This window comes from Chelmon rostratus, chromosome 15 (assembly GCF_017976325.1).
Source record: "Chelmon rostratus isolate fCheRos1 chromosome 15, fCheRos1.pri, whole genome shotgun sequence".
Classification (NCBI taxonomy): domain Eukaryota; kingdom Metazoa; phylum Chordata; class Actinopteri; order Chaetodontiformes; family Chaetodontidae; genus Chelmon; species Chelmon rostratus.
The window spans coordinates 6,795,328-6,818,354 of NC_055672.1; the positions used below are offsets into that span (position 1 = coordinate 6,795,328).

At 40.0% G+C, this 23,027-nt stretch overlaps 1 protein-coding gene across 1 annotated transcript; it reads left to right on the forward strand.

Annotated features, from left to right (window-relative positions):
* Positions 1-7,885: 7,885 nt before the first annotated feature.
* On the forward strand, positions 7,886-12,597 carry LOC121618279 (solute carrier family 2, facilitated glucose transporter member 1). Its single transcript, XM_041953681.1, has 10 exons — positions 7,886-7,900; positions 8,231-8,329; positions 9,058-9,218; positions 9,299-9,539; positions 9,989-10,151; positions 10,538-10,722; positions 10,967-11,068; positions 11,311-11,412; positions 11,661-11,864; positions 12,418-12,597. The coding sequence occupies exons 1-10, from the start codon at positions 7,886-7,888 to the stop codon at positions 12,595-12,597; spliced, it is 1,452 nt and encodes a 483-aa protein (XP_041809615.1).
* Positions 12,598-23,027: the final 10,430 nt, after the last annotated feature.

Consider the following 23,027-nt stretch of genomic DNA (forward strand, 5'->3'; position numbering starts at 1 on the left):
AGTTCCCTCCTTTCAAATGTAGCTAACATTATCATCCAAAGTCCAATATTTACGCTCTTCTTAGCTCTGTTTTGGTCTCCACCAAATCCTGAGGGAAACATTTGGTTCGTGAGCTGCTAAAAGCTCGACTGTGTTCACTAGCCAGTTGCTAGCATTGTTTTTCTGGTGTTTAGGGGTGGGCAGGTAGCATACAGTCAGTTTATCATAGCTTCTTTGGTGAAAGCAGCTTGATGTTGAGTGCTGAGACTGAACTATGAAGTGAATGTACCATAAAGGAACTGAAAAAGAGCTGCATAGTCTGTATGAGAGACCCCTTAATAATGGTGATATATAAAAAACATTGATTAATGCAACTTAAAGTTCAAACCACAACAAAGACCATTGGTTTACATATATCATGTGCCAGTCAAGCTGTTGCTACAAATCACTGGGGCTAGTTTTATTTCTCCGCTAAATCAGTGATAGCATTCACACACTCAAACCCAAAAAACAGCTAAAGAATTTGGTATTTCCGCATGTTTTTGAATTTTTTGGAAAGTGTTTGGTATTCATGGGTTCATCCGGCTCTGCTGGCTTCAGTTACAAATTACAACGTCAACAAATCTCTGACAAAGACCCCCTGGTGGGGATTTTCATTTTCCAAAACAGACTACGGTCCACAGAATGCGTTTTAATAGTACCAGGAAAAAGAGGTGGCACAGATGACTAAACCCAACCAGTAAATGGAGTAAGATGTTTACATGGCTCAACATCCCGTTAACATCAGCTCATTTCAGCTGTCATATTCACGTTTATCCCAGTTATTGTAAACAACATGTGGCATTTACAAATGCCAGCTCCTAAAATAAATATTTGAGTCTCCCCAGTAATATCAGAGCACATTGTGTGTATGTAAACACATTCATTGTCTGACCTCCAACAGTTGATGTCAGTCCTGCTCTCTGAAACACTTAACCACCACACATACTTGGAGCTTTGCCACCTTATGTAAGAAAATGCAGTAAGTCTTTTAAAATACGCCCCAGGGTGTCGATTAATAGGAAAATGAATGAGCAGAAAAGCATGAGAAAAATACGTTTTGGAATGTAAAAAACAAAATTTTCTCATCACATTTGGGAACAATTGAGTTTGAAAAATGGAGAATCATGAGTTTGCTATTGTGGTCTGAATGTTTGTGTATTTTTTTTTTTTTTTTTTTTTTTTTTTTTGAGTTGTGTATTTCTTAGCATTTACCCAAGAGTCACTGCAGTGGCTCATGAACGTGAGACAAAAAAGGCTCCTATTGTAAATATGTACAATAACCTTTGTTTGTTTGTTTTACTAAATTTCATTGTGGGGCATATGAGTGTTCACTTACTTAACTGTCATTCTGGCTTATTGTAAAAAAAAGTATATACATTTCACTGTGTTTACATTGTGTCAGACATTAGGCTATTACAGTAGCTAATTCACAACATTGACATTCTTAGACCAGACTGGATGTTGTCAGCTCTGAGCACTGTTTATTTTATCCATTGTGGGGTTATTTGACTATTTCAGCTTGTGTTTTATGATTCCTGCCATTGTCACTACACGCGGTCAAGAATGTATACAGTATCTGGTGCTTAATCCATGACGATCACGAGTCCAGTCAGGTCTAATTTGAACTGGGCAGTTATGCCAAGAATGAGAACAGAAACTTCCCTTTCTTAGACGGCTGTGCAGTCTCTCCTGCTTCAGTCCAGGCTTGAACACTGGGCTTGTGTGTGTGCTGAAGTGCTTCCAGACGCTGCAGAGCTGCCGATCACATGGGAGATCTAAAACAACCTAACAGGCTAGTAATCACTGCTAATCACGATGGGGGGACGTGCAGTGAAGGGGGCTTACAGATGACTGTCAGTCTGACAGGGAAAAGCCCAGATTGTCAGCTCACCGGCCACTTTTCCACAGCAAAGCCTCAATAGGCGTGTCAAGACCATCTCAAAATGTTTTGACAATATTTCTCATTCATAGCTGGAGAAATTAGATCTGTTGGAAAACAAAATACCGTGACGTGTTGTCTTTGGGTGAAATTGGTCAATGTAAATGATGTGGCTTGAGGTGCAGCTGTTTGGCTAAGCAATAAAAACGAAAATGCTTCTCCACTTTAATATAGGCCTTATTTCCTGAGCTGTTTGGACCCGTGTAACAGTAGACACATGCAAGACTAAACAATAGAAAGGACCAAAATGAAAAAGGGCTTCTTTTTTTTTCCTTTTTTTTTTTTAGAGGGGAACAACTGATAGAATGCTAGAGTTTATGAAGTGCATCTTGGCACACACACAGCAGTAGCTTACACATGGGTTGTATCACTTTTCTGGGTAGTGTGTGTTTTTTTTCCCACCTGATCTGTGACATAAATTTAAAAACGGCCGTAATGAGAAAAAGGTCTGTAGATGCCCTACATTCAGAACTACTGAGAAACACACCAGTTATTTCGTAACACCTCACTGTTCTCGTGACTGAGGTGCAATGCCCTAAAGAGCTGATTTTGGCTACCAGAGCACCAAAATCTCAGATAAAGCCACCTTTTATTTCTTGCAGATGCATGTGAAGAGAATGAAAGTGCACACAGTACAGGGCTACCATGCACTATTTTGCAAGTATCTAACTATTTTGACTCAAATTAGCCTAACCACAAAAATTTAAGTATTTTAAAAAGCTTCTTAATCATGAAATATGAAAAATGTTCAGATGGATTTTTCTTTTCCAGAACGATAATGTCTTTTTTCACTTCCCACTTAGCTGCACTTGTACATGTGGTACAATCACGACAGAAAACAACAACAAAAGCAACAATAAAATAGAACTGATCCTGAGACTGTTTAATACCACATCTATTACAACTATGCTCAGTGTGGACTCACTCTTGTGCAATGGAAAAGCATTTAGAGCTGTAACAGAAGACACTAGAGGAGGGAGCAGGAGTTTAATACTGACCCCTATTGGTGAAGATGATTCACTGCAGTCTGCAAGTTCACACACTGAACCCTGTTAGCCAGGCATGCACAAGGAGTTTACACAATCGACACAGTATCAGCCACGCCAATTGAATTTCATGAACTGACAATAAATATTTTGAAAGACGGATTATCTCTTGCAAGTTTCTTAATTTTACTGTGGACTCATATGCTTCTACTGAAGTGTCATTTGTTTATAGTTTGCATGGCATGAAAACTGAGTTGGCAAGTACCACTATTTGAACGTTACTAGTTATTTGTCTCCTTTTTTGTAGAAACTTGAGTACAAAGATGCACTCTTGTTTGACCTGTTGATTTCTGTGTGGTGTGAAATACTCTGATTTAGTGATGAGACTTCAAAGGTGTGGATGTTGTCAGTGCATGATGGGAGGCGGGGGGCTTCGGGGGGTGAGGTTGCTGGTGATGGGGGTGTTGGAAATGGGGGAGGCAGGGAGGGCGCAGAGAGGCTTGTATCACAGATGAAATTGGAGCCAAGAGGCAGCTGCAGTACATCTGTCTTGTACGGACACATGTGGCATTTGACTTCCAGTGTGAAGTTCAAAAGAGTTTTATAATGACGCAGCTGCTTAGGGATGTATGTGCATGTGTGTTTGCTCCTTTGTTGAAGGAGGGGTGGAGGGTAGGCGGGTTGCCAAAGGGGTTTCATAGGTGACGACTGGAATTTGGGGGTTTGGAAGTGATGTGTGGGCAGTACAGGTGCTGCATGATGTTGTTTCAGGAAGTTTATAACTTTCACTCCTAAAAATGGCTACATTTACAAAAATGATTAAAAATACTCTCAAAAAGATTCAGCATGTCTAGATATAGAACAGCCAGTCTCTTGTTCACTAAAAACTTTAATCTTTAATATGAGCTACACTAGCTTTCTCACATGTTCAGCTAGTGATGAGTATTTTTGTGTAGTGTTTTTTCTCCTTTGTGTGCATTGAAACACTTAGAAACAGATCAAAAACACCATTACAGGTAATTAGAGAAGCCATTAGCTTGTGCAACAGCCAAACATTAGTGGTGGGGGGATGACGGTGCACACTACATACCATTTGTGCCTGATGCCCTCTGCAGCAGCACCTGCCCAGCAGCCTGAGTGCAGGGTCAGGGGGTTGCCTGCCAGGAGGCCAGGGCTCAGGGGTCAAAGGTCATGTTCCAGACAGGCGTATCCACACGCTGATTGCAAACTCAGCTGCAGGAACAGAGCTTGCAGGTGAATGACGCATTTTACCCCCTAATGCTAACTGTTCTTTCCCGTCTTTTTGGCGCTTGTACTTGCTGTTCTGTGCTAGGGGCACTACAGATTGGTGCTAAATATAGTCCTGTGACACCAGGGTGGTTTTGTGGGTAGATTTCCATCGTAACTAAAGAATGAGAGTAAGCAGGGGGGCAAGTACATTCACTACGAAATCCCAGTTTGCTTTCAGTGAAGTTAGAGAGTTCTAATTGTAGAAAATCATTTACTTTGGACTGCAGACAGACTGTATTTTCTTGTAAGTGATTTAAAAGCACATGTTATGTTCTTTAAGGTCTGAAAATAAATCACACAACAGGTACACAGAGTACAACAAATGAGATATCTAACATATGAATGTATATCAGCAGTTTGGAACCTGGCAATGCATAGTTTACAAAATTAATAAGAAATAAAGATTTGAAATGTGAAATTAGGACTGTTTTTAAGGGTACAGTTTTATGGGAGGTTCTTTTGTTTTCTGTCTTCAACACAACTCAAGTATTTCACATACTGTATGAGTCAGTGCAGCGCAGGTTTTTCTGCAGATTGGAATTATCTGCTTTTCATCACCTCCAGGCCTCAGGGGCCACTTAGTATTTATTTGTACATATTTTACTTAAGTTTTATGATAAAAATTATTTTCATGCACAAATGATGTGGTTTGTGGTGAGGCTGGAGAATGTTTCCTCACCCGACATTATGATTAAGTTCATCTTTCTTCTCCATACTTTTATTCATTTGGCTTGTGCAACCCAGCAGTGAAAACCACTTACTGCCCATTTGGATTTGTTCAAGAGGAAGGTGTGTGTGTATGTGTGTATTTAACATCATGATTTAATTTTGCAGAATCACTATAACCTGTATTTACTAGTGCAAATGACTCATATGCACATATACAGTATAGCCTATGTAATATATGGAGATATGTCTGCACAGACCAGCAAGCAAACATGCACAAAAACAAAAACACACACTCTGCAACAGTCAATAAGACTGGATTAGATTAAACTTCAGTGATGTGAGGAAGTGAACAAAGGAACACAGGACGTGCCAATAAGGAATTCATCAGCTCTCAAACTAAAGCATGAAAACCACAAAACTGAAATAATGAGACTTTAGATTTTAGATATTTCCCACTTCAGAGGTGGGAAATATAGGAAAGATTAAGTGTGATATATGGATACACTATTGGAACAAACATTCATTAAAATATAGCGAACACACAAACACATAACACCCACAAGCCCATACATAAATTCACACGCAAACACATGCAAGCACAAACATAATCACCCTTACTATAATGAACAGGACTGACCAGATTATACAAACAAAAAAACACAGCTCTTAGCCCTTAAAGCTCCATCGCTCCCCCTCATGTGATCTTTGCTCATTTTATCCTTTTGATCAGGATCAGTCTGGTTTTGGGATTACTCTAATATGTGCATGTTGCTTCTGTCAGAGCTCCAGGATGGACTGACAGATGTTGGAAACTGATACATCCAGAGTTTCCATGTACGCAGACAGGCAGACAGATCGCTGGGAGCATTTTAGGCAAGTATTAAGATTGTTGGAGGAGGAGGAGGGTGCAGGCACACACACACATATACTTCATCCTGGTACTGTCTGTTAAATCCTTGAGGCTCTAAATTGTCACAGCATTGTGTGATGGGTGTTGCCTTTAAAGACCATCCTTGAAAGCACTACATAGTATCTCTGCATCAGTCAGCGAATCCTAACTCACAATGTGCAATTAAGTATGCTGCCGTTTACATCCAGTATATCTTTGTAGCTACTTTTTAATTTCTCTTAAAACTATATTCATTACATTGTACAGCAAATAGGCTTTTCTAGTTCAGGAGGGAAACTGCATGATTTATTTTCCTTCATTAGCTGCAACTGTTTTTCTTTTAATACTCCCACACAGCTACAAGATGTGTTCAGCAGACTCGGCTTTTACCTTGCACAAGCATCTACCACAATTTACTCACATGAGAGCATTCCTAGAGGGAAAAAGGTGTCAATGGTGTTTAATTATGTATCAACCAGAGCAGAACTGCTCTTTAGGAAACACTACACTACTAATGTTGGTTGGTTATTTAACAGCTACTGGGTAACAAAGTGGCTTTTTGAACTTTTTTGAGCCTTTTTCATCTTTCAGAAAAGGTGATTATAAACTGTGGCATAAGGTTAAAAAAATGCAAAACACATTTCACTGTTTTCAGTGAAATCTCAAATTTTTAAAAATTGTCTCATTTCATCCATAGTTGAAGGGTTTCTTACTCTTGTCTATGTGAATCCTATAATGTCTTGAGTTAATGAAATAATCTCAGCCTAAGTTGGATTAATTAAAATAAATGCATGCTTCAATCTTTTTTTTTCCCCTCTGTTCCTAGAAAGACATCAGAAATGCTTCAATTTTTCATTTCAGTGAACACCATCACAGGACACATGCACAGGACCCTAAAGCACGTGGCTGCGTTGTAGCTAAAAAGCCAACTCAGTGCCCCAAATGGAATCAACATCCCTTTTAGCCCTGATCTGGGAACAGCTGTGTTGTTTCCAGCACAGTGAATTTGAGGTTTGGGTGCAGCAGATAAACTGATCCTCAGTCAGATGAGGCTCAGGAGGTCAATCAGCTGGTCCATGAGAACCAGAGGAGGCCCACGGCCGCAATTCTGTCAGGACTGCCCCAAATTCACCAACTGGGTGCGACTTCATCACCAGACTCACTGGTCCACTCTCTCTCTCTCTCTGTGTGTGTGTGTGTGTGTGTGTGTGTGTGTGTGTGTGTGTGTGTGTGTGTACAGTTTCCAGTAGTGGTGTGTTCACAGAGGAAAATTTACACATTCCTATCTGAAACTCAGGGATGAAGACGGGATCAATGTAGGACACTCAGGACCAGTGGTGAGAACACGAAGAAAAGTATATGTAGATATAGACATTGACATCGATGGATGTGAAGTCTTTTTTGCATGCTGCATAGTCTATAAACAGCCGGTAAAGGTGTTGCAATGTTTTATCGTCAGGATTTTAATAAAGCGGTCGTCCAAGAGATCAGTTATCTTAGTCTCTACTAGTCGTTAATGTCAGAGTCTGCAAAGTTCTATGAAGAGAGTGAGCGATTGTTGACCTCAAAGCAACAACTAACTGGATATCCTTTTTTTTCCTCATCACTTTTTTGATTTATATTTTGCACAAGACGAACGGTCTGCTTTACTCCACTGCACAGGTAAGTTGGTTGACAACTAACTTAACGTACGTTGCAAGTATGTAGTTTCATTGATTTATTTGGATTTAATACACGCCACATTTCTTGACATCGCTCCGCCTGGACTTAAGAAAATTGATGTGCCAACATTATGATTTAATGCTGCTGGGAGATGACAAAAATATATGTTTTATAAAGTTACAAGTGAAAATGAACACCAAAGGGGAAAAAAGCGTATTTGTCTATGTGGAAAAACTTAATTTTATTATTTAATATGATGTCTCTCCTCTCTATATTATCGCATGTATAATGCCATGTAAACCACAAAATCCTATGCTACTGGTGAATTGTAATTCAGGCTTAACGTGGGTTTTCTACAGCAGAGGAAGTCTGAAGAAGATAAATGCACCAACATCTTGAAGGAGTGATTCGCTGTCTCACCCAAAGAAAATGGCATCTCAGGAGGTTTGTTTGCTTTAGATGTTTTTCTACAACGAACACAGTCTGACAGAAGCAGCACTAGCACTCACCTGTGGTAATTAAAAGTAATTAAAAGCCAAAGTGTGAAAATATTGTGGTTTCTGTAATCGTTGACTTTTACAGCCTTAGGCTTGCTTATGTTTGGAGAATCATGAGGAGTCAGCGGGGTTAGTCACTGAGCTGCTGAGTATCATTATAAAATATCTCTTGAGCTAACAAAAAGTAGGACAAACTTAAAATCTGTTTACTTTTTCATACAAGTGGCATGGTAAAGAAATAAATAAATAAATGTCACTAACACCAACACTGTTTCAGAGCCATCTGACAGCCACGCTCCTGACCTCCATCCTGGCTGCGGTGCTCGGCTCCCTGCAGATCGGCTACCACACCGGCAACATCAATGCTCCAGCCAGGGTGAGCCGGCTCTGGTTGACTGATACTGATACCAATAGTTTAGTTTCACAGTTCCTGATCTTCACTGTCTTTAAATTTTGCTATTTTCATTGCATTCTAGCTTTCAAATTTTTTTCAAGATCCATCTAAAAACATCTGTCTCTACAAACAAATCCCTTTATTTGACAAATGCATATCCACTCAACAAGAAGTTGCAGGAAGGCCACAAAGTGTCCAAGAGGCCTCTTAAACAAAACAATACTGATGCTATGAATAAAGCCAATATCAACACAAAATATCATGCAGAGGGGAAGGCTAGAAACCCGTCTGACCATCAAACAATTATCTCACAGCCTCAATAAAACACTGAATAAACTTAACAATCCCCTAAAGCTCTCCGAGCCGGAGCTCCAGGCCCGGCTCCGCTGGCTTAGCAGGGTTTTGCTTTTTCAAAGACTGCACTCGAAGTTTGCAACTGAGGCAAATCTTCAGATGTCACCTTAAAGGAATCCACACTGTTATTTTCTACATTCCTCCCGATACTTCACCCACAAAAGATCTGACTGACACTGACAATAAAAGCCACTTAGATGGCTGAATTAATTTTTGCTGTCAGTGACTGATTGTTCATCACTAACAGCTGTTTTCACGTTTTAATGAAGTCCTCTGAATTGATTAGACCACAGTTCCAGGTTGAATTTCTACAGTCTTCCTGACGCTGCTCATCTTTTGCTTTTACAACTGTTTAGATCATCGAGGAGTTTTTCAACCACACCTGGAGAGCCAGGCACAACCAGTCGATGCCAGATCACAGCCTGACTCTCCTGTGGTCGCTCTCTGTCAGCATTAAAGACTTTGGAGCCCTGCTGGGCTCGCTGGGAGTCAAATACCTGGCAGACTCGCATGGAAGGTAAAAATGGCTAAACAAAGGCAGTTCAATCACTTCCATCATGTTTTTTTTTTTTCCATTGCTCTCCTCTTCCCCTCCAGACGTAACTCCATCCTCATAGTGAACTGCCTCTCTGTGGTGGGAGCGTGTCTGATGTCTGCCTCCAAAGTTAGCAAGTCATTCGAAGTCCTCATCCTGGGACGGTTGGTGTTCGGCCTCTTCTGCGGCCTGGTGATGAGTCTTAATCCACTCTACATCCAGGAAGTGTCCCCCACAAACCTGAGAGGGGCCTTCGCTACACTCAACCAGGTGTCCTTCGCCTCTGGCATCCTTGTGGGAATGGTGAGGGCTGTCCTCAGTTTTGAATGAAAAAGTTTCTCGTTATTTGTGTGGTAGATAAAGTGCAGGGTTGAATAAAGAACATCGTGGGAATTCTGTAATTTCTTATGTCCTCCATTATTCATTATTCATCATTGAACGTAGTTTTAACAAAAGTATGACAGCATGTCAACAAAAAACAGATACAGAAAAAGATCAGTCATGTCAGTCAGTATCTCTCTAGTGGGTCCATACTGTAACTGACAGCAAAAATTCAGTAAAAATTTGTGTTTTTGCATTGCATTGCATACTAATATATATAATCTGCTTTGAATCACAGTCGGTTCACTCTTACCCCGAAAAGTTTCAGTATTCAATCAACGATGACACAACTCTTCCCTTTTAATGAACATGTAAATATCTTGATACTAAGTAAAACAATCAAACAAGGTTCCTGTATGTGTTTGCTGCAGGTGGCTGGTCTGGAGACAGTGTTGGGTACAGAGCATGACTGGGCTATGATGCTGTCCCTGTCTCTTATCCCGGCTCTCACGCAGTACCTGGTCCTGCCCTTCTGTCCTGAGAGCCCTCGCTACCTGCTCATCAACCGGGGAGAGGAGAGCAAGGCAGAGGCTGGTGGGTCACACTGACTCTGCACCTTTCACATGACATTATCTCCATTTTATTCATTAAGCTGGAGATATATCATAGAGATGTCCAACGGGGCAACAGCGCTGCACAGAAAGATTCTGTCGAGTCAATTCAAGTTAATTTCATTTATAGAGGCCAATATTGGAAAATGTGCCTCAAGGGGCTTTACAATCTGTACAGCACACAACACCTTCTGTCCTTGCACCCTCGAGTCTGCTTAGATATTATTAGAGATGAGCTTAAGCTTTTATATTCATGGTTGACTTCCGGGAATCAAAAACACAGAAATGCTTTTAATGTACTCTATTATCTCGACTGTGTGGATACACCACAACAGCTCCTTAAAAGAAGATGTTGTTTTAACCCCGCAGCCCTGCTGAGGCTGAGAGGAAGCGCAGACAAGGTGTTCAGTGAGCTGGAAGAGATGAAGGAAGAGGCCGCCCACACTCAGACCAGAGTCACCATCCACGAGTTCTTCAAGAAAGGCCGCTACAAGCATCCAATCATCATCGTCCTTGTTATCAACTTGGGCAGCCAGCTGTCCGGATTCAACGCAGTCAGTCTTGTGTCACTCTCTTTTTAGTGATTTTCTCACAGTGTGCCTTGCTCAGTGTGTGATGAATATTTTACTTGCAGCACTGTAGTATTTACTCAATAAATAATTCAGGCTCAGCATGTCTCTCTGGCTTCTACTCAGATTCTGGGGTAGTGTGTCAAGACAATACCCCTGTTCCTAAAAACACAGAAAGACGTCCCAGTAACCCACTAAGCCAAAGGAAATCCCTACTCTTTTCTTCCAGGTCATCAATTATTCCACCAGAATGTTCCAGGCCAAGTTTGATCAGGCCAAATACCTGACTCTGGGCGTTGGGGCTGTCAATGTGACCTTCACTTTGGTGGCAGTGAGTAAAAAAAAATCGAGTGGTAACTTCTACATTTCAGCTCCTGATTTGTCTTATGTGGTTTTATTAAGAATTAACAACATTATTAATGCCATTATGGATTACAGATAAAGGAGTGGTCACCATTTCCTCATGAATGATTTAACAACTTCAGCCACAACAGGATAATGTCGCATTTTCGTTTCAAAAAGAGGGAAAAAATGTGAGCAGAGTAACCACAGTGTTGTTTTTTTCCTTTCAAGTTCTTCCTGATGGAAAGAGCAGGAAGGAGGAGGTTGCTCCTGACTGGCTTCATCTCCATAGCAGTGTGCAACTTACTCATGACCATAGTCGACTCTGTCCTGGTAATCTTAGTGTGACTGTTATTATCACTCTATTCCAATATTGGCCGTGCATAAGATATGCACATAAGATATCTAATGTTTGAAAAAACCTGAAACCCACATAAACACACAGAATAATTTTTGACTTCAGTCTCTCGTTTTTTAAAACAGGCAACATGAGATTAGATTTAAATTGAAGAGAAATAACTATAATAAAAGCCCTATTTCGTTGAACCCTTAAACAACAAACTTGTCTCTTTGCTTTGCAGCACCTGGTCCCAGAGCTGCGGAGCCTGCAGGTCCTGCTGGTTTTCTGCCTGATTTCAGCCTACGAGCTGGGCCCTGGCCCAATCTCCTGGTTCATTGCCGCCGAGCTGTTCGACCAGCCTGGCAGACCCATCGCCATGGCCTTCACCAGCATGCTCAACTGGGGAGGGAAGTTTGTTCTGGCACTCCTCTTTCCCCCATTACTGGTGGGTTTATACTGCTGGCCTGCAGGCTGTATGAGTTAAACTTCAGGGGAAACTTTGGAGGTGGACTCCTTGTTTGCTTTTGCAAGTTTCCTTGCACCTTAGAGACACAGCTGTTAAATATAAGCTATAAATCTGTTCAAAGCGCTATATACCAAAGTATACTGTATACTGTAAAACAGACATCTTGTAAATGTTAAAAAATGTATAAAACTATTGCTAAACCCTTTAAAATCAGGATGAAATAGGAATTAAATTAACAGTTAACCAGGGAAACATTTGTTTGATATAGTGCTGCAGGGATGGCAGCCAACCGTTTTGTTTTTCTAGTTTCGTGTGTAAATGTGTTTTAAAGCCTTTTGTGTTTTCCTTCGTTTCTTTCCTGTGAATGTTACTCTTCTTTATGAGAGTCTGTTGTTCACATGGCGTAATTATGTTGATACTTTGGCCAGAACTTTCTCAAAAAGGTTTGATCTTAACAGACCATTCTTGGTTAAATAGATCAAGTACCCCAATAAAACTAACACCCCTGTATGTCTCTCTGGCCCACGCACAGAAAATCTGCGGTGCCTACGTCTACCTCCTCTTCATGGCTGTGGCTCTTTTTGCCTTCACCTTCACCTGGATTCGCCTCCCAGAGACGAAGGGTCGCACATTCGATGACATCGCAGAGGAGTTCAGAGGGGCAGAGGGTATTCCTTTGCACAATAAGACCCCATTCAACACCTTTACCTGACTGACCTTTCAACCCTGACTGAATCTTGTCATGCTCATGCCGTTAAAGGGTCAGTTCAGTCAATTTACCTACATGTTTTAACAAATATTAGTGGTATGTTACCAAATAGTTTGGGGTGTATTTGATTAGTCTTGAACTTTGAATTTTAAATTTGTACTGCTCACAGCTTTGAAAAAAAAAGACTTGTAAAAAATCCTGCAGTGGTTCTTTAAATAAAGGATGTCATAGTTATTCAGAATGATCCCTAATCGAACTAAAGTAGGGGTGGGTGATATGGCCAAAATCTATATGTAATTTCATATCATGCCATATCATGAACTGCTATGTAAATTCAATTAGGAAATGGTTTAAAATAACCATACATTCCACACTTCATCACATTCGACGATCTTTCATTTGGATCATCCATACAAACAAAAACAAGTGCCTCACATGAGACACAACAGAGTGCACTAACTCTCTCTCTGTCAGGTCACGTGAGAACATGGTAAGCAGTGCTGCTGCCCAAATCAGGTGACTTTATGAGGTAGCTAGATTGCTATATCACGCTGCCTGCTCCGAATGTAAAATATAGAAACTAAAGCTGTTTTCGCATATGCACTCTGGAAAATGTCCACAGAATCAGGTCCAGACACTGTCCAGAGTTGTCCTTTCACACATGCAGCACATTTGTCCGTGTCAGACATGTTCTCACTTACTGGTCAGAGCATGCACGAGGAGGAGGTGGGCTCATCTGAAATGATGACTGTTTTTGTGTTGATATCAATATTAATTGTATTTGGACGTATCTGCAATGTCAGCACATGAGTGGAAAGTAATATACAGGCAAGCAGAAAGGAGTGCAAAGCAGCTACACTCCACGTCACATCATCCACACGGCAACTCTACTGGTGGACACACTTTTAACACAGCACAGTGATGACTGTCATATCACCAAACCCTAACCTAAAGCAAAGAAAATCTGGGAATTATCCTAAGTAACCACAATATAATTTCTGAAAAACTTCATCTGAAAAGTCAGCATACCATAAATGAAATTCCAATCAGCAATTTGGGTGAACTGACCCTTTAACCTCCCTACTGTTCATGGACAAACTGTTGTTTCAGCTGCAGGGCACCAGTGAGTCAAAGAGCACAGACTGTGTGTGTGTGTGTGTGTGTGTGTGTGTCTTGAAGAAGCTGGCTGGTATCAGTTCATTTTGTTTACCACCAGCATTGTTCTGGTTATGAGAACTAAAGGTGTAAAGTGAGTGATATTTATGTTGCATGTTTTGAGGCATTTTGTAACCGTTGTATAGTTACTTGTAAAGAGATGGAGCCTTTTGAGGGGCAGACAAGGATATGCTTCCAAACGGTAAAAAAGTGAAGAAAGTCTGCAACACTCTTTTCTTCACTTATCGGGACTAAATTGAATTTGTTTTAGAGGTTTATCCTGAACAATATGACGCACTGGGATGCAGACCACAAAGTCACTGAAAACTTTTCTGAAACTGTGACAATGCTCATTTGTTCCATTGGGTTCATGTTCCAGAAATGCTAGTTTCCCCACTGCTTGATGTGATTGTCATTTATGTAAATAAACATACTGTTACATCATGAAGGTCAAGATCTTCGGGGAGTTTTCATTAATCTGAATTATCTTTGATTTGGTCATTTACAATGATTTTAAAAACGTATCATTGTTGTCATTTTGTGATTGCTATTTTGGGTGATCCTATCAGATTTAATAAGTTAAATGCCATATTGCTTCTGAGCTTGGTTACATTAAACTGAGCTAAACAGTAGGTGTGCACTTCAATATATCTGTTAAATTAAACAGTTGTTCCGGAGCCACCCTTGGACTGGTTCCACCAACCAACAATCATTCCTTGAATTTGGATTTCCTGCTGCATAGACACAGCAGCCTTCCAGTTATTGGTCTGTGAAATCTCACATATCTCTGAACTGTCTACACTTGTAAGATGTCTGTGAAAACCAACCACAGCTGTGTGAATAAATATTTCATCCAATATGATCTACTGTGGCTTGCAGGAACCGCAGACGGAGAGGAGCCAGGAGATCAGAGGACTAGTTTGGGTTTTAAAACACCAGGGGGCAGAATTAAATCTAAATGTAAACTACTGTACTGGTTCATTTAAATTCAGCTTCTAATAACTCATGAAACACAGTCTGGGTCCAAAGTTGTCAGAGAACGCTGCCTGAATTCTGAGCTAACGTTGGCTAAAGGATGCTGACGCAGGTTGCGCCCTCATAACCGAACCTTCTTTTCAGCTCTGTCTGTCACACGGTTCATTATGAACCGTCACAAAGGTAAATACTTCAACGTACAACTCTACTTTTGTGTCTGAATGTTGTCTTTTGTTCAAGAATATGCACCTTTCCAGGTGGCGTGTCGGACTGTCAGGAAACAGCTTGGGCGGAAGTGCGCCCTCTTGGTGTTGGGTTAAAACGGAGCGGCTTTGACTTGCTGCCCCCTACAGGCTGTATGTGATAGATAAGCAAATAGTACTGGGAATTGTGCAAATAGGTCAAAATAAAAAAATAATTTAAAAATAAAAAAAGGCTATGTACAATGAATCTAAGAAAAAATAGAAAAAGTGATTTGCTCAGCAATAGTATAACTCTGGCAAAGAGTATAAAAAATACCTTCTAGTGCAAGAGGAGTGGATTATAGATGTTAACAATCACAGAGGAGGTAGATGTGGTTGATAAAATGACACTGATTCCAGGTATTGGTACACAGAAAATTTTGAAGAGTAAATTTTACTCAATTTGAGTAAAATTTTACTCCCAAAAATATAGTATTTGGTCCCAGTCCAAAAAGAGCTAAATTTACTCTCTTCATCGAGTTACATTTTCAGAGTTATCTCTACTCTATCTAGAGTTCATCTTTTACTCCACTAGATTGAAATTTACTCATTTAGCATAAAGTGAGAACAATTCCAGCACCATTTCACTCAATACAGAGTTGTATTTACACTGTACAGAGTAGTAACTGCCTCAAAATAGAGGTCAAATTCTACTATGAATAAAGTTCTATTTCACTCAATAAAGAGTTGTATTTTACTCAATATTGATTTTAATAATGATAACTCTGGATTACTTGTATTTTTCTTAAATGCATAACACATGCACTGAGCACCCATAATATACATGTCAATATTGTTTGGCCTTTGTAATATGACAGCATTGTATAATACATGAAAAACTAAAATGGCCTCAAAACTTGTAACAAAAATCTCCATGAATAAGGCTCCATGGGCAGAGTAATCAATATGAGGGGGAAAAAAGTCTTTAAGGGTGACATATGCCTAAAATTTCATGATAAAAACAAATAGAATATTGCAGACAGGTATGCACACGATCACCACACCATCAGTAGCTGCAGATAAGGCTGTAAAATACTGCAATAACCATCAGCCCAGCCAAAACATTTACGCCCAATTGGTGGGCAATCACAATTTGGACACAATGTGCTCTTTAAAAGTGGGTGGATTAGATAAAAGAAGAGAAGATATGAATACATTAGAATTTGAGTTATGGGCAAAGAAATTCAGAAATCCATTGTTCATCCCCAGTGCAATACTTAGATCTTAGCGATTCTTTTATCACAGGAAACAGTATGGAACAATAAATGAACTTGAATCATCATTACTGTATGACATCTGCATATTGAATGCTTTGTAACACAAAAGCTCTTCAAAAGCCAAAGCATATCAAGGTGTCAAAACCAGTGCAGCATCCGAGCTCTCATCTCTTTGACCCTGGGATTCACCTTGGTGGTAGCAGCATCAATCTGGTAAACAGCGGTTTTCAAAAAGTGGTAGACATTGGCAAGATCCCTGTTGTACGAGGTAGCAAAGACGAAATGAGCTTTAAAAAGCTCATCAAAAGAGGCAAGAGAATCGTGCAATGATTGCCTGTTTTAGATTTTAGTCTTTTTTCAATTAACAGTGAGGAAGATATGACACAAATACACAAACCCTATGTCATGACATTCAGTGTTGACCATGAGGACTACTTTTTCAATAACAAGGCAGCCATTCAATAAAAAAATAAGAATTTGTCAAAATTCCCAGATTTCTCTGTCTGTCTGCAAAAGTATGAAAACAGTGCCATCTACTGGACCAAGCCAAAGACAACTCTGTCATGTTCGACAGCGAGCATATTTTTGGAGGATAATTATCAAGTTGTGAAAGATTAGACATGAAGAAAATGAAGAAAAAGAGAAAAACTGTAATGAATCTAGCAAGCACTTTTAAACAGTCCAGTGAGTTACCACTGGCAGCTGTTCAGCTTGAGAGAAGGCACTAAACTTATGACAGACTTATGACACTGCTTTGACTGACAATATTCAAAATTATATACGGGTCATGTAAACAGCATGATCCGTTTGGATTTTCAGAATGAATCCATATTCTGAGGGAATCATTTTCCAATTAAGACATGTGGGATCTGCTGATGTTGTTTTAGGAGAATTCTTTGGACATGTCTCAGTTGAGGGTTTTCCTGCAGTTTGTGACAGACAGCTTCTTGTCATATGAAAAAATGTATAGATTCTTTACCTGCATGAGGACTCTCTGTTCTAGACACGTAACCATCTGATGACATTTTTGAACCTCAGTCCGAATAAGCTCAGTAAACAGACAAGAAGGGTAGGCATGAGAATTCCCAAAAAAGGTCTGTGTAAGATGTAAAAGTAAGACTGTCTGTGCTACTGTAACCATTTTGTGTCATATCAGAAACAAATCTTTGAAATGATTTTATGGCTTACTTAATCATTTATTTATTGGGTGTGGTTTCACAAGAGAAATACAGAAATTAGCCGATGACTTTTTTTATGTGAAGCACTTTAACTTTGCAGATAAAATTAACAACACTGAGAGGCAGACGCACAGTTATGTTTTGGTTTTTACAGGATTCACAAGGACAACATTTCACTCATCAGATCTTCATCAGGTCCCAATGAGGAGAAGGAAAGTAACACCAGTTATTTTGCTGGAATCTAATAATCTATTTATGGCCATATACTTCTCTTCAGCAAACAAGAGTAAGGTGATAACACTAAGAAATCTCAAAAGTATCTTTCAAGAATTTGTTTCAGGTTTTTCGTGGACAAAAAAAAAATTAAAATCATGCCAAGAATTTCACAACTAGACTCAATCAGCTCAATTTTTCTCATTTATTTGGACTGCCAGTCCAGAGGTATTATTCATCTTTTGCTCATCACAACATATATTTCAGATTGGCATTACAATGGATGCAGGTGGGAGTGACGGACAGTAGGGGGAAACCTCGTAACACTTTTCACCCATTGAAAGACATGCATACAGAAATTCAAAGGATCACGTCATACAACGACACTCCCACCTGCAGCTCTTCATATCTGTCTGTCTATATGAGACTGTGTGTCAGAACATGGATATTACCATCATGAAACAAGGCCTCCTCAGATTATCAGTCTTTGTGCTGTGGACGACAGGTAATTTACCATGCACCATGATTGATCAATGAAAGTTACAAATAAGCATATCTTGATAATGTTTTTGACTTGATCCAATTGTTTATCATTTTAAATGGAAGTTATGTCAGAAAATAAGCAAAGATACAAAATCTGGTTGATTATAAACCTTTGTGCATCCTTTGTTATACACTCAGGTCTGACTGATGGGAGTGATGTCAACCAGGCAGACGTACTGTGGAAAGTTGATGGTTGAGGATGCAACAATAAATTGCAGCCACATAAAGGATGCTGACTATGACCAGATGTACTGGTACAGACAGCTGCCAGGAGAAACAATGAAACTCATCGTGTTCACATCAACTGCCAGCAAAGATCATGACTTTGGAGATTTCAGCAAGGAGAAATTCTCAGCCACCAAACCTGACGCTCAAAGTGGGACATTCACTGTCAAGAATCTGGTGCCAGAAGATAAAGGCTTGTATTTCTGTGTTGTGAGTCAACACAGTGATGCAGATGCACTCAACAGCTGAACAAAAACCCCAGTACACTGTTTGCATAACTGTTATCCCACGAACTGTAGGGGGACCTCAAGCACCACATGAGTTTACTCCCGCTGACACTTTGATTCACCATGTGGGTTTGATACAGCAGCTAACAGGATCAGAGAACATCACAGAAGATACTGAAACTCCTCACATCTCTGACCCCACTCACAGCTGAGACTCCAACCCTCTGACATGCTGTGACCTTTACAGCAACGTACACAGATTTTACTGACGGGAGTGACGTCACCCAGACTGACATACTGTGGAAAGATGAGGACAGTGCAACAGTAAACTGCAGCCATACAAAGATGCATGGATGTACTAGATGTACTGGTTCAGACAGCAGGAGAATTAATGAAACTACAGTGTTGATCACAACTTCAGCACAGAGAAATTCTCAGCCACCAAGCCCGATGCCAACAGAGCATTTCTGTGCTTTGACTCAGCCCCACAGCAGCATAGTGGACTTGTAAGGCTGCTCAAAATCCTTTACACAAGAGTTGAGGTTGTTGTGTAATTACCTGACAATACAGTTATTACTGAAACTGCATACCACACATACAAGTTAAGATTGTTTGACCAAGTGAAAAAGCAGGATTATTTCAACATATTTTAGTGGGAATTGTAATTTTTGCATTCCATTTTCACTGGATTTTTTTTTTTCCAAATGATGATGTGCTTTTTGCCAGGGTCTGGACCAAACAAGCATATTCCTTTCCATCTGGAGAATATGATTTGTGGGCCGGGGCATCTCTGCAGCGTCAGAATGCTTCTTTTATAATTCTTGCATGTTGTGACAGGCATATGACACGTTTTACCTCCTTAAAAAAATTTGGATATTGCCTGTGGCCTCATAGCAATTTAGATAATATTTACACTAGCTGATCAGTCCTAGCAAAAACGCAGCTTTTGAGATATTTCTAAGTGATGAGTAATGTGTTTCTGTTTACCCAATTCAACGGCTGTGCTAATAAAGTATGTGGACAAACCGTTTAGACAAAGAGGCTTGCATGGACCCGATAAGAATATACGAGCGGAGTACAGATGGACTGCAGTCTTGTAGTGCTTTTCTAGTCTGACTGACCAATCAAAGTGCTATTCACCCATCTACACACACATTCATACACTGGCAGCAGAGGCTATCATGCAAGGTGTCACCTGTTCATCCACTGTCTGTGTAAGATGTAAAAGTAAGACTGTCTGTGCTACTGAATCCATTTTCTGTCAAATCAGAAACAAATCTTGAAATGATTTTATGGCTTATTTAATCATTTATTTATGGGGTGTGGTTTCACATGAGTAACATAGAAAATAGCTGTTGAGCTATTTGATGTGAAGAACTTTAACTTTGCAGATGAAATTAACAACACTGGGAGGCAGACGCACAGTTATGTTTTGTTTTTTGTAATTACAGGATTCACAAGGACAACATTTCACTCATCTGATCTTCATCACATTCCAGTGAGGAGAAGGAAAGTAACACTAAATATTTAGCTAGAATCTAATAATGGGCAACCTATTTATGGCTATATACGTCTCTTCACCAAATAAGAGTAGGGTGAAAACACTCAGAGATCTCAAAAGTATCTTTCAAGAATTTGTTTCAGGTCTGTCGTGGACAAAAAAAAAAAAAAAAAATCATGCCAAGAATTTCACAGCCAAACTCAATCTGCTCATTTTTTTTAATTTTTAGGTTTGCCAGTCCAGAGGAATCATTCATCTTTTGCTCATCACAATATATATTTCTGATTGGAATTACAATGGGTGCAGATGGAAGTTTCAGACAGTAGGGGGACCAATTCAAAGGATAACTTCAGTGACATTCCTTCCTGCAGCTCTTCATATCTGTCTGTCTATATGAGACTGTGTGTCAGAACATGGATATTACCATCATGAAACAAGGCCTCCTCAGATTATCAGTCTTTGTGCTGTGGACGACAGGTAATTTACCATGCACCATGATTGATCAATGAAAGTTACAAATAAACATATCTTGATAATGTTTTTGACTTGATCCAATTGTTTATCATTTGAATGGAAGTTATGTCAGAAAATAAACAAAGACACAAAATCTGGTTGATTATAAACATTTGTGCATCCTTTGTTATACACTCAGGTCTGACTGAAGGGAGTGATGTCAACCAGGCAGACGTACTGTGGAAAGTTGAGGGTGAAGATGCAACAATAAACTGCAGCCACATAAAGGATGCCAGCTATTACCAAATGTACTGGTACAGACAGCTACCAGGAGAAACAATGAAACTCATCGTGTTCACATCAACTGCCACCAAAGATCATGACTTTGGAGATTTCAGCAAAGAGAAATTCTCAGCCACCAAACCTGACGCTCAAAGTGGGACATTCACTGTCAAGAATCTGGTGCCAGAAGATAAAGGCTTGTATTTCTGTGCTGTGAGTCAACACAGTGATGCAGATGCACTCAACAGCTGAACAAAAACCCCAGTAGACTTTTTGCATAACTGTTATTGCACGAACTGTAGGGGGACCTCAAGCACCACATGAGTTTACTCCCGCTGACACTTTGATTCACCATGTGGGTTTGATACAGCAGCTAACAGGATCAGAGAACATCACAGAAGATACTGAAACTCCTCACATCTCTGACCCCACTCACAGCTGAGACTCCAACCCTCTGACATGTTGTGACCTTTAAAGCAACGTACACAGATTTTACTGACGGGAGTGACGTCACCCAGACTGACATACTGTGGAAAGATGAGGAGGACAGTGCAACAGTAAACTGCAGCCATACAAAGGGTGTTTGATTCTACCAGATGTACTGGTTCAGACAGCAGGAGAATTAATGAAACTACAGTGTTCATAAAAAAAGGAACAAAGATCACAACTTCAGCACAGAGAAATTCTCAGCCACCAAGCCCAATGCCAACAGAGCATTTCTGTGCTTTGACTCAGCCCCACATCAGCATAGTGGACTTGTAAGGCTGCTCAAAATCCTTTACACAAGACCTCCTCTAAATGTGTAATTACCTGACAATACAGTTATTACTGAAACTGCATACTACACATACAAGTTAAGATTGTTTGACCAAGTCAAAAAGCAGAAAAAAATCATATTGAGATTATTTCAACATATTTTAGTGGGAATTGTCATTTTTGCATTCCACTAGATTGTTTTTTTTCTAAATGATGATGTGCTTTTTGCCAGGGTCTGGACCAAACAAGCATATTCCTTTCCATCTGGAGAATATGCGTTGTGGGCCGGGGCATCTCTGCAGCGTCACAATGCTTCTTTTATAATTCTTGCATGTTGTGACAGGCATATGACACGTTTTACCTCCATCAAAAAGTTTGGATATTGCCTGTGGCCTCATAGCAATTTAGATAATATTTACACTAGTTGTTCAGTCCCAGCAAAAACGCAGCTTTTGAGATATTTCTAAGTGATGAGTAATGAGTTTCTGTTTACCCAATTCAACTGCTGTGCTAATAAAGTATGAGGACAAACCGTTTAGACAAAGAGGCTTGCATGGACCCGATAAGAATATACGAGCGGAGTACAGATGGACTGCAGTCTTGTAGTGCTTTTCTAGTCTGACTGACCAATCAAAGTGCTATTCACCCATTCACACACACATTCATACACTGACAGCAGAGGTTATCATGCAAGGTGTTGCCTGTTCATCGGGAGCCACACAGACACACACAGCTGTTGGGGCTATTTGGGGTTCAGGATGACATGTATGTGTCTGACATGTGGAATAATAAAATAAGAAAAAAACAGGTTCTGTTTTTATTTATGTGGTCAGAATCTAAATTACTGGTGGGACCACACAGACAACCTGACATCGGATAATGAATTAAATGTTACACAAACTGGCAGAAGTAATGGGACTTCGGGTAGACCACGGTACAGAATCATGTGATACATCTCCCACAAACTGCAGCACTGAACTGTAATAACTATCAGCCAAAGGTTTCTCAAAAAATATCTGTGAAATGGACAAAAATATTTTAACTCCACAACTCGCAGTATTTTTCACATCAGCAGGGGGAAACAAATCTCAACAAATGAATTCAGCCTACAACAACCTACACTTCCTCTGACTGCAACAGCAACATAACGCGACACCTCCCCTGGTCACTATACTCTGATCTTACATTAAAAGACAGTGGTGTGTATTTGCTGCAGATTCCCCACAATGGGGGAATGTCAACCAGACAGACAACATGTGGAGTCTCCTGAACACCTGCAGCCAGCCTCCATCGAAACCAAGCTTTTCAAGATCATATCAACTGTGTTCACTCAATTTTAACCTCTTCTGACACTCTGTGATGTTGAATGAAATAAAGATTGCTTAGTAGTTTTCTAGACTCTTATATGGTTATGAAATGCTGGTAAAATATGAAAATAATGAATTCCTATTGGGTGGCTGAAAGGG